This window comes from Dromiciops gliroides, chromosome 3 (genome assembly GCF_019393635.1).
Source record: "Dromiciops gliroides isolate mDroGli1 chromosome 3, mDroGli1.pri, whole genome shotgun sequence".
In the NCBI taxonomy this organism is placed as follows: domain Eukaryota; kingdom Metazoa; phylum Chordata; class Mammalia; order Microbiotheria; family Microbiotheriidae; genus Dromiciops; species Dromiciops gliroides.
The window spans coordinates 237,845,353-237,858,467 of NC_057863.1; the positions used below are offsets into that span (position 1 = coordinate 237,845,353).

The window sequence follows — 13,115 nt, forward strand, 5'->3', positions numbered from 1 at the left end:
TAAAAGACCTTTAAAAGGAGTTCAGCTACAAAGGGCAGAAGAAAAACAAGATGATAGTTAGCAGGGCTAGAAGGATCAAGTGAAGGTTTTGGGTTTTGGGTTTTTTTGGGGGGGGCGGGGATAAGGGAAACAGCATATTTGTAAGACAGTAGGAAAGGAGCCAGTAGACAAAGAATGGAGATGACAGAGGAAGCAATCTGTTGGAAGAGATGGGATGCAATGGAATCACTTGAACTAGTTAGAGGAGTTAGCCTTGGTAAGGAGTAAGGCCACTTCATCATATGAAACATGGGTAAAGGAAGAGAGGGTGGCTGAAGGCACCTAAATAATAAAGATGAAGATGGAAAAAGTAGTTCTTAGTGAATGGTCTCAATTTTTTTTTATAAATTTCTATAAATTAATAAATGACTCCAGGGCCAGTGCTCTATCCACTGCGCCACCTAGCTGCCCTCCCTCTTCTCTTTTTTTAAGAGTACAGTTTTCTGAGTGTAAGATGGTAAATAACTTAGAGCTTTTTTTCTTTCTCTTATTAGCCATTTTGATTTTTTTTTTCCCCAGATGTCTGTTGATAGTTTGTGTTTCTTTTTTTGAATATTTCCTGTTTCTTTTTACCATCTTTTATCAAAGAAGGTTCATCTGCTTTCATGGAAAAGATGTTATCCTGATATAATGAGAAGAGAATGCTACACTTAAACCCAGAAGACCTAGGCCTGAAATACTACTCTGAAGTTGTATGACCTTAGAGGATGCTCAATTTTTCGCAGACTCATTTTCTTATATGTAAAATGAGGACCAAAATTCCCGTTTCACTGTGCTGCCTGGTATAGGAATTGAGAGTGAATGGCAAGTTGTAAAATGTAACATGCTATCCAATAGAAAGGAAATGATATTATTTCTATTTCTATTTCTACTGTATTTTCAACCATCATCCCTATGGGGAAGAGCTCCAGTTTTAAATCTCAAGTTTGTGATACCCTCAGCTGAGTTTCTTTTCTATATTATTATAGTATACAGGACATCTCTACTTAGATGTGCCACCTCAAATTGATGATCTCCTTTCCTCCTCAAACTGCCCTAACACTGCCCCCTTCTTACTGTTCTTTTCCTATCACTAGTTAGGAAACCTTCAAGTTATCTACCTGCTACCACTTGAAAATGGCCATTTTGTCCAAAGGTAGTAGTAGACCTTGAAGGGAAACTTTTTAATAGGACTAATCCCGTGCATTTGCATATAAGAACACTTATCACAGGACAATGTGTGGCGAAACATTTTAGAGTTTTTGTTAAATATTCATTCTTTTAAAAATTTATTTTTTTCATTGTAACTTCAACACTCAATAAGATGAGCATATCTGTTTAAAAAGCAGATAAGCACAAAAGGAATGCATGGAACATCTGTGCCACTAAAAACATTTCTCTCTCCACATATACAACAAATCAAACAAATTATTTTCAACACTGTTCTGTTTGTTTCCTACTGATTTTCCTTCTGTTCTCTTTTGTGAAATATAATGAAATCTTTCAATGACCTTTTTAAATTTTGACAACTGTCTTGCTAATCTATTCCCTCTCAATTCTTCTCTTCTAAAAAAAATTCAAAGAAAGGAAAACATAACATTCATCAAATATGCATAGTCAATCAAATCATGTGTTGGCTGTTTCCTAAAATATATAATCTCATTCTGCACATTGAGTTAGTTCATCACCTTTTTGTTAGGAGGTGGGTAGTATGTTTCTTTACCAGATCTCTTGAGTAGAATTCTTAAAACTTTCTTGGTTGTTTTCCTTTACTGTGTTGAGCTTTCTTTCTTGTTTTTCTTTTCTATGTTATTGTTGTTGTATAAATTGTTTTTCTAAGTTTGTTTAAAAATAAACATTTCATTATTTCACATGACCCAATTATATTTTATTAGATTCAAGTACCATTAATTTGTTCAACTATTTTCCAATCAATGGGTATACCCTCTTAGTTTCCAGTTCTTTGCACCAGAAAAAGATATGATATATATATATATATATATATAATTTATGCATGTGGGTAATTTTCTTTATTTGCTCTCCTGGGAGTATTGGCCTTATTATAATATTGCAGTTCAAATGGTATGCACAGTTTAGTATCTTTTTGAGTATAATTTCAAATTGTTTTCTAGAATGGTAGGACTGATTCACATATTTTTCCATAGTCCTCCAACAACTGTTCTTTTTAATTTTTTATTATTTAAGGACTCTGTGGTAGAATCTCAGAGTTATTTTAATTTGTATTTCTCTAATTATTAATGATTCAGAGCACTTTTTTCAAAAGTATATTTCTTCCTTTGAGAGCTTTTTCCATATAAAGTCTGTCTATTGGGAATTGGCTTTTGTTCTTATATATTAAAGTCAGTTCTTTAGATATCTTGACTATGATACTTTTTTTTTGTTTGTTTGTTTTTGGTGAGGCAATTGGGGTTAAGTGACTTGCCCAGGGTCACACAGCTAGTAAGTGTTAAGTGTCTGAGGCCAGATTTGAACTAAGGTCCTCCTGAATCCAGGGCCGGTGCTTTATCCACTGCGCCACCTAAGCTGCCCTGAGACCTTTTATCAGAGAAAATTACTGCAAAAAATTTTTACCCATTTCACCGTTCCTCTTCTAATTTTAATTGTATCCATTTTGTTTGTGCAAAAACCTCTTGGTTTTATATAACAAAATTTGTTTATTTTACTTTCAGTGATCTCTGTTCCAAACAACCTATCCATAATTACAATAGGTATTTTCTTCCTTCTTCTTCTAACTTGTTTATGATATAGCCTTTTATATCTAAATCATATTTCTGTTTGGGAATTTACCTTAGTTTTAGGTGTGAGGTATAGATCTAAACCTAATTTTGGCCCAATTGCTTTCTAGTTTTCCTCAAAGTTCTTATCAAATTGTGAATCCTTACCCCACTAGTTGGGTTTATTTAGCACTTCTCTACTATGCTGATTTGCTTCTGCATGTCATATACCTAATCTGTTCCACTGATTAAACTCTATCTTTTAACCAAAGCCAAATAGTTTTTATGCCTTTGTTTTGTAGTACAGTTTCAGATATGGTACTATTTTGTAGTATGGTTTCAGATATGATACTAATATGTTGTTCAGTTATGTCTTACTCTGTGACACCATTTGGGGTTTTCTTGGCAAAGATACTTCAGTGGTTTGCGGTTTTCCTCTTCAGTTCATTTTACAGATGAGGAAACTGAGGCAAATAGGGTTATATGACTAACACAATGTCACACAGCTAGTAAGTGTCTGAGGTCAGATTTGAACTCAGGTCTTCCTGACTCCAGGGCTGTTGCTCCATCCATTGTACCCCCAGCTTCCCATGGTACTGATATACCTATTTTCTTTTATTATGTATTTCCCTTCTGATTCTTAGTCTTTTGTTCTTCCAGATGAAGGTTGTTACTTTTTCTAAATAGTTTGACTGGGATGGCATTGAAAAAGTAAATTAACTTGTGTAAAATTATTATTTTAATTATATTCACACAGCTCAATCATGAGCAGTTAATGTCTCTCTAGTTATTCAGACCTGTATTTCTCTGAAGACTGTTTCCTAGTGGCATTCATTCGTCATTTTCAAATTCCATCTAACCATTCATACAAACCAACTCACCATTTGCCTTCCACTATTGACCTGTTCCTCCCCAATTGGACTGCTACCCTCCACAACAGACCTGTAATATAGTACTCTATACCTTCATTTTTTTTCCTTTTTTTTTTTTTTGTTGTTGTTGTTGGTTTTTGGTTTGTTTGTTTGTTTGTTTGTTTTTTTGCAGGGCAAAGGGGATTAAGTAACTTGCCCAGGGTCACACAGCTAGTAAGTGTCAAGTGTCTGAGGCTGGATTTGAACTCAGGTACTCCTGACTCCAGGGTCAGTGCTCTATCCACTGCACCACCTAGCTGCCTCCTGCATTTTTTGATTACATACTAGGATTCATTTTTCTGCCTTCCATCTTAAGGCCCAATTTTAATTGACTGGTGACTGAGCAAGTGCAAAACATCCTACTTAATATACAATATCTAGATACCAAAACATGTATAATATTATCTTCACATCTTTTCTAGCCATCTGCTCATTCCTTCTCAACATCTGTCTATTGCTTCTTCTCTTTGCCCTATACCTATATGCTTTCCTAGACAAAAGTTCTCTTTTCTAGTCACCTCTCCCCTATATATGTTGTTTTCCCATATTAGAATGTAAGTTTCTTGAGTGTAAGGACTACTCTTTTTTTTTTTTTTAAGTAAATGCTTATTAAATCTTTCTTCTCTAAACCCTTCCCTCTTCCAAATGACAAGATTTGGCAGCTGATTGGATATGTGGGTGAAGCTTTCTTTAAGACATTCTTATTTTTGTCAAAGGTATTCCATCCTTCCAGTCTCCTTGGTTTATAACCTTGACATCATATCAGATTCTTCACTGTTCTTTACCCACATATCTTGTCATTTGTCAAATCTTGCCAGCTCTGCTTTCACATCTCTTGCATCTGATTCCCTTCTCAGCTAATACATTGGTATAGGCCCTCATCTCTTACCTGGACTATTTTGGTGGCCTTATGCTTTGTTTCCCTGCCTTAAGTCTCTCCTGCTCCAATCCATCTCATATACTTCTGCCCAAGTAATTTTCCTTTAAAGGAAGATCTGCCTATGTGACTCTCCTATTTGGTCAGCTCCAGTGCTTCCTATTTGCTTTAGGATACATTGTAAACCCTTCTGTTTAATATTTAAAGTCTTACACAACAGGGCCCCAATCTTTCTTTCTATCCTTGTTCAGGACGTTAATCCTTATCCTACATTGTATGATTCATCCACACAGGACTCTCTGTACTTCATGCTGTTGTTGTTGTTTGCCTTTCCTTTCTGAAGATCAGTGATATCACGGATGATGTGTGAAGACCAAAGATCTCATCGGCATTACTGTAGTAGCTTATTTTCTGATGTCCTTGTGTTTAGTTTTCTTATCATCAATTCTTTGGGATTCAGTGGCAGAGAGCTCTGTATCCAGAGTTCTTTCATGAACTTGTAGAGTGACTTGAGGGAGGGGCAAGTTATTCACTTGAACTTGATTGTCCTCAGCTACAATTATGAGGTGGGACTAGATGACCTAAGTTGTTTTCTAGCTCTAAAGCTTTTCTCCACCAACTGTCCCTTCTTAAACAAAAATCAGCCTTGCATTGTTTTAGCACACAGTTGATGTCTAATGTAAGGTGACCTTTTTGTCTTCTTAGCTAAACTGTGAGCTCTTGGAGAGTGGAGACCAAATCATACTACCTATGCTCCTTCTGTATCTATTAATCCTTTATCCGTGACAGGTAGAAGGTAAACATTTGTTGATCAGTTAATAATAACATATCAGATTTATACTGGACTGGCTTATTTAAACACTTTTGCCTTTATTATATCTTTCAACCTCACATTTCCACTGTCAGGAGGAAAAGTGATTTTATCTTCATTTTACAGGCTGCTAAAGTGAGGCAGAGAGAGTCTAATGCCTTCTTCAATATTGTTTACTTGGGAATAGGATAAGACATCTTTGGCTCTACCTAAGGTCCTTTGATTCCTTGTCTCATGCTCTTTCCACTAAATGGAACTGTGTGGAAGTTGGAGCTAAGACCTCAAGGATCTTTTGGAGTCCTTCATATAAACCCAGATGTATGCTTCTTCAAAAGAGCATTTTCTATTTCAGAGACAAGATCATATTTTATCAAGGCTTTAGTGAGTGGGTGAGTCAAGCATTTAGAGTGATGCATTTAAAGGAAGAGCTACCCTGAAGTGACTCAAATATAGGGAAATCATGTTTTTAAAATTTAATCTAATTTTCTGATTACTGTAATTAGATGTGGCTTTCTACAGAACAAGGGATAAAAATTCTTCTAGAATCCATTCAGTCAAATATTTATTAGGATACCGCTTGCTGTGTGCTAGGCATTGTATTGAATACTTCTGATAAAAAGATAAAGTAAATAGTCCCCACCTGCAAGGTGCTTACATTCTTTGTGGGAAATACAAAAACAGTGGAGGCATAAATATAAGTGAATGTTGTCTACTGGTCAAAGAACTCAAGATAATCTCAGGGTTGAGTAGTGGATTTGTGGAAGAACTGGTTTTGAGTACTGGCTTAGTCACATATTAGCTGTGTGACCACAGGCAAGTCACAACCTTTCTCAGCTTGTTTCTTCATATGGGGATCATAGTGCTTGTACTGTGTACTTCACAGGGTTGTTGTGTTTGAGGAAAGAATTCCTCCAACTTTACAAATCCACAAGCATTTTTTTATTATCGATTATGTGCCAGGTATAGTGTGTGTGTGTATGATAAATTGGAAGTAACCTCAAAGAGAAGGCACTAAACTTAAGGAGGATTGGAAAAGACTTCCTATGGAAGATAAAACTTTAGCTAAGATTTGAAGGAGACCAGGGAAACCAGGAGGTGGAGATGAGGAAGGAAGGAATTCCAGGTACAGGGGTCAGCTTTGTTTAAATATGAATAAATGTGGTTATTATTTTTGGTCCAAATTAATGTCTCCACTTCAGACTTCTCAGCATAGAAACTCCTTCCATCAGTACATCTCTGCAACCCATCTACTACAGTCTTAGAGCTGCTTGAGGCACCAAGAAGTTGTGACTTATCCAGAATCATACAGCCAGTATGTGTTAAGAGTCAGGACAGGCAGTCTTCCTTACTCTCAACTGTATTCACTACAATCTATCTCTCATTGAACTTCAAAGAATCATTGAGAGGATGTGTAAAGGGCTAAGTTTACCATGTTGTGCTGTTACCTGTTTGAGACTAAAGAATTGTAATCCTTGCTTAGTTTAAAAAGTTTCCCTGGTACAGGTGAGATTTCAAGGAGATTCAAAAGATAATAATGAAACATAGAATGGAATAGAGTAAAATGAAATTGGATAGTGGACAGTTAGTTCTTTTTTTTTTTTTTAAGTAAGGCAATTGGGGTTAAGTGACTTGCCCAGGGTCACACTGCTAGTAAGTGTTAAGTTTCTGAGGCTGGATTTGAACCCAGGTACTCCTGACTCCAGGACCGGTGCTCTATCCACTGCGCCACCTAGCTGCCCCTGACAGTTCTTTAGAGTATTAATACTCTAAATTACTTAATTACTCTTTAGAGTATTGTAAAGACCTTAAAAAGTTGGGTAACCTAGAGAAGACTGATAGAAGTGGTAACTGTGATCCCTTTTTCAGGGAATAAGGATAGAACACATTAATATTAGGAATTGACTCTGATGTGAAAAGCAAAATCATTAAAAAGATTATTTTCAAAAACATAAAATTAACTATTTTCCACAGACTTTATTTAAAGTTCACAAACTCTTTTGAGTTTAACACTAGAATGAATTTTTGTTTGCCCTTTTAAGTGTTTAAGTAACTTCTTGAATGCAGTTACTTAAGAATATAAAATTATTATATAGCCTTCATAGCTAAGAATAGAGGATGATTTCTTGACTAAATAAGGGATAGAGATAATTACAAAAGATATACTAGGTAATTCTTATTACATGAAATGGAAAAACTTTTCCATAAACAAAATTTAACTCATTTAGTACAGGAAAGGAAGCTTTTGAATGGGGAAAAATTTGTATCATTTATCTCTGGTAAGTACTTATTATTCAAGTCATAATGCCAACTAGTATATATAATAACGAAAACATTTTCATGTAGATAGATAAGTGATCAAAGCAAATGAACAAAGTTCTCAAAAGGAGAATTGCAAACTATTAACAATTATATCAAAGAACAATCCAAATAACCAATAATCAAAACAACCTTGAAGTTTTATAACAAAATGACAAAGACAGCAAAAGATTGGAATAGTGCTGGAGTGGTGGTGGAAAAACTGGTCTACTAATGCAATGATGATGGAATTGTTACTGGGCCTAACCATTCTGGAATGCAATTTGGAATAATGGGGGCAAAAAGAGATTACATTGTTTATACTCTTTTACCCAGAAATTCCACTGCTAAGCTTATTGTCTGCCAAAAGGTCATTGACAAAAAAAAAAAAAAGCTCTATATGTTCTGAAATATTTATAACAGCAGTTGTTGTGGTGGCAAAGAAGTATAAACAGATACCCATTGATTTAGGAAATGGCTAAACACACTATACTATGTGGATTTATTCGAATGTTAATGTGCTATAAGAAACAGCAAAGATGATGAATATAGAGTCATGGAAGGACTTGTATGAATTGATACAATGTAAATTGTCAAGAAAATCAATATACACGACTATGACAGTATAAATAGAAAGAATAACTACTACAATGTAATAAAAAATGAATGCTTCAGAATTACAATGAACATGCCAGCAAGCAAAGAAAAGATGAGGAGACATCTATCCCTACTACTTTGCAGAGGTTGGGGTCCATAGTGTTAAACATTGTATATAGTATCAGATTTTTTTCTGTTTATTGATTTTATTTTTCCCCACTTTATTCCTACTCTTTAAAAATTTTATAGAAAATGAATAGTTCAGGGGCAGCTAGATAGCACAGTGGATAAAGCACCGGCCCTGGATTCAGGAGGACCTGAGTTCAAATTTGGCCTCACACACTTGACATTTACTAGCTGTGTGCCTCTAGGCAAGTCACTTAACCCTCATTGTGCCACAAAAAATTAAAGAAAATGAATAATATGGGGGGGGGATCAAGTTACATAGGAGTAAGTGTAAGTGAAGCAATAAGAAAGGATGCAACTATAAATGAAAAAAAAAGGTTTAATTTATTTTAAAAAGGTATATAGATTAATACCTGCCTTCCTCCTTTATTTCTTTCTTATGCAAATAGAAAAGTGTAAACTATCATAGGCAAAAACGAGTTCTACCAAATTGCTTTTATGACACAAATAAGGTAGTGATACTCAAACCAGGAAGAGCCAAAACAGAGAAAGAAAATTATAGGCCAATTTCCTTAATGAATATTGATGCAAAATTTTAAAGTAAAATATTAGCAAAGAGATTCCAGTAATCTATAACAAGGATCATACACTATGACCAGGTGGGATTTATATCAGTAAGGCAGGGCTGATTCAATATTAGGAAAATTAAAAACATGATTAACCATATCAATAACAAAACCAACAGAAACCATATGCTTATATCAATAGATGCAGAAAAAGCCTTTGATAAAATACAGCAGTCATTCTTATTAAAGAACAGTGGAGGGCATAGAAATAAATGGAGCTTACCTTAAAATGATAAGTGATTTTAATCTAAAACCATCAGCAAGCATTATCTGTAATGGGGATAAGCTTGAAACTTTCCCAATACAATCAGGGTGAAGCAATGATGGCCACTCTATTATGTAATATTGTACTAGAAATGTTATCAATGAGAAAAGAAAAAGAAATTAAAGGAATTAGAATGGACAATGAGAAAACAAAACTCACTCTTGGCAGATGATATGATGTTATACTTAGAAAATCCTAGAGAATCAGCTAAAAAACTACTTGAAATTTTTAACAACTTTAGCAAAGTGGCAGAATACAAAATAAACCCACATAATCATCAGCTTTGTTAATAATCATATATTAACAAAGTCCAACAACAAGAGCAAGAAAGAGAAATTCCATTTAAAATAACTATAGTCTACCTGCCAAGACAAACCCAGGAACTATATGAACACAACTATAAAATACATTTCACACAAATAAAGTCAGATCTAAACAACTGGAAAAATATCAATTGTTCATGGGGAGGCCTAGCCAATATAATAACAATTCTACCTAAATTAACCTTTTTAATTTAGTGCCATACCTATCTTTTTGCTCGGACCAACCTCACTGCTAGGTCTTTATCCTAAAGATATCCCCCAAAAGACCTATTTATACAAATATATTTATAGCAGGTCTTTTTGTGGTGTTTAAGAATTAGAAATCAAAGGGATGACCATCAATTGAGGCAGAGCTAAACAAGTTGTGTGGAATCTTATTGTAATGAAATATTATTGTGCTATAAGAAATGACAAGCAGAATGATTTCAGAAAAACCTGGAAGGACTTACAGGAATTGATGCATAGTGAAGTGAACAGAACATTGTACACAGTAACAACAATATTGTTTGATGAAGAACGGAGAATAACTTATTCTCAGCAATAAAATGATCCAAGACCATCCCAAAGGACTAATGATGAAGCATACTATCCACCTCCAGAACTGATATTGATTGAATACATATTAAAGCATGCTGTTTTCTACTTTTTTCTTTATTTTTTTGAGCCTTCTTGTACAAAAATGACTATTATAGAAATGTTTTACACAATTGCACATGTATAACCTATATCTTACTGTCTCAAGGAGGGAAGGGTAGAATTTGGAAGTCAAAACTTTAAATAAAAATATTTTTTAAAATTTAAATATTAATTGTTTGATCTAGTCCAGCCTCTTGCTTGATGCAAAAATAAGTTTATACCATGCTCCTTACAAGTAGCCCTTTGGCTATTGCTTAAACCCATCAGTGACAGGGAATCTTAACTGGGTGTCTCCTTTCTTTTGGGGGCCTCACTCACTGGTAGAAAGTTCCTTCTTTTATAGAGTTAAAAATGCCCCTCTGTGTATCTTCTACTCTTTGATCCTAGTTCTTTACCAAGGTATGATGCAGAATAAATCTTTTATCCTGAAAAGATTGCTTATCTCCTCTATAATATTTAAAAAATTTTAACAGTGCCAGCTGAACTCAAGCAAGTTATTATGTGACTGTTCTGAAGCTAGACGTTGGTATCTCAGGTCCATCTTCATTTCAGGTATTTTTGCATAAAATTAGGCAAAGTTTACATTAAAAATCAAGTTTTGAGTTTGCCAGAAAACTGAAAACTTACTGAAACGTCAGAGAAATTGTAAAAGCCAGGTTAAGAAGTTTATATATTCTTCACAACTGAAAATTAAAAAATAACATTTTAGATTGCATATTATTTAAAAATGAATGATGTTTTAGTTTAATTTTTGTTTTTAAAATAACTGACAGCATTTTAACCCTTTCCCAAGACTTAAGAACAAGGTTGGCAAGTACACTTACTTGCATTCAGTCTGCTACTAGATGGCACTAGAGATTAGAATCATATCAGGCTTGCTCATCTGTTTCTTCATGGTTCAAAATACTTGGTACTTTTCCTAATTTAAACTAAGAATCAAGCAATGTATCCAGTATAAGAAGCACAATAAGCTAAAGATGAAATTATAATAAATTTTATTTTGCTCAGAAGATACTTCCACAAAAATGTCAACATAATAATATTTGAGCTGTAGCACTTTCCCTAAAGAGTGTTAATTGTTCTCAAAGCCTAATTTGTATTAAGTGTTTTTTTTAATCTCAATAATGCCAACTAATATCAGATGACTTTGACATTTATAGGTGGGGACTGGTTAAGGAATTATCAGAATATGCCTTTGGACAAGTCACTGAATAACTCACTTAGGCTGCTTGAGAATTAGGTTAATTAATTCCCTTAGTTTGGCATAAGGATTAAGTAGCCCATTTTCTCTTTGTATTGCTCTCCATTAATAACAACAGGCTTGTTCCCTCTCTTGCTTTTCTTAAAAACTTTTGAAAAATCCACAAGGAAAACAAAGATAACATTCTTGTTTCTGTATAGGTAAATTTAATTTACAAAGAAATGTGGTATCTTTGGATCAAAAGAGTATTTGAAATTTTGGAACTTGGAAATTTATTAGAAAATTGACGATTTTTTCCCCTTTGTTATTTATCATTCTTCCAGAACATGGACACTCTGTGGGACACCAGAATACCTTGCTCCAGAAGTCATACAAAGTAAAGGTCATGGAAGAGCAGTAGACTGGTGGGCTCTGGGGATTCTGATATTTGAGATGTTGTCCGGGTAAGAGCTTCTTTATAAGTCAAAATTCAACATGTTTGTGAACATTTTTCTCCTCCTTTATTTTTTAAATTTTCATTTATTTATTTATTTTGTGGGGCAATGAGGGTTAAGTGACTTGCCCAGAGTCACACAGCCAGTGTCAAGTGTCTGGGGACAGATTTGAACTCAGGTCCTCCTGAATCCAGGGCCAGTACTTTATTCATTGCACCACCTAACTGCCCCTTCTTTCTTATATTAGATATATGAAGAGAGTCCCTGGATCTCTGAGAAATTAAGTGACTTGCTAAGGTTTATATATGTATCAGAGGTAGACTTGAACCCAGGTCTTTTGGGTCTGAGGCCAGTACTTTGTTTCTCCTATATAGCTACTATTTTCAAAAGAATGAAGATTATTCACTTTATTAATTCAAAAGAGCTTTGATTTCACTGGGATATTAATTATCCTCCACAGATCCATCATGAAGATGGGAACTCTTTGCTGCCTTGGTAGATAATCTTCATGACTTACTGTTGCCCATCCCACTCTGACTATTATTCCCTCCCCCCACTCCTAATCTCACTTATTAGCCAACCTTCTGATAATGAACCTCTGTGAACTTTAGCTGCCCCTGTCAGCTTATATGCAGTCATAGAGACAGGGCCCCATTTTAGGGTTTTTGTGATGTAGGAGAAAGACTACTGGACTTGAAATTAGGGGAGATCTGAATTCAAATCCCACATCTGATATCTGCTGGCTATATAACAGTGGACACATCATAAACTTGGGTCTTCATCTGCAAAATGGGAATGACACAGGAGTTAGGAAGACCTTGTTTCAAATTCTACCTCCAACATTTACTGTGTCACCCTGAGCAAGTCATTTAATCTGTCTGTGCCTCAGTTTACTCATTATAAAGTAACAGGGTTAAACTTGATGGCTTGTAAGGTTCTTTCTAGCTGTAAGTTTGTGACCTTATGCAATCCATCTGATTTTTCTGCAGTTAATAGTATTTAGTATTTGGATTTGTAGACTATACCATTCATATGTTATCTTACTAAACTTTTCATTTCTTGTATTTTATGTAGGGAAATTCTTCAATTTCTACCTTGTTTCATGAAGTACACACAGTGCCTACTTAAAAAGATCTATGAAAAGCAATAGCTAAAAATGATCTTGAATGGAGAAAAATTCATGAGACTTTTTTTGTCCTTTGAAATTTCTATAGGACTTTGCAAACAGAATCACCTAAAAACAAACAAACAAACAAAAGA

At 34.6% G+C, this 13,115-nt stretch overlaps 1 protein-coding gene across 2 annotated transcripts in view; it reads left to right on the forward strand.

Moving 5' to 3' along the window:
* PRKX (protein kinase X-linked) overlaps nt 1-13,115 on the forward strand; it is a 154,581-nt gene that overhangs the window by 113,145 nt on the left and 28,321 nt on the right. For both annotated transcript variants that reach the window (XM_043997563.1, XM_043997564.1), the window contains exon 4: nt 11,745-11,864. In XM_043997563.1, the coding sequence (XP_043853498.1) occupies nt 11,745-11,864 (120 nt within the window). The remainder of the gene's footprint in view (nt 1-11,744; nt 11,865-13,115) is intronic.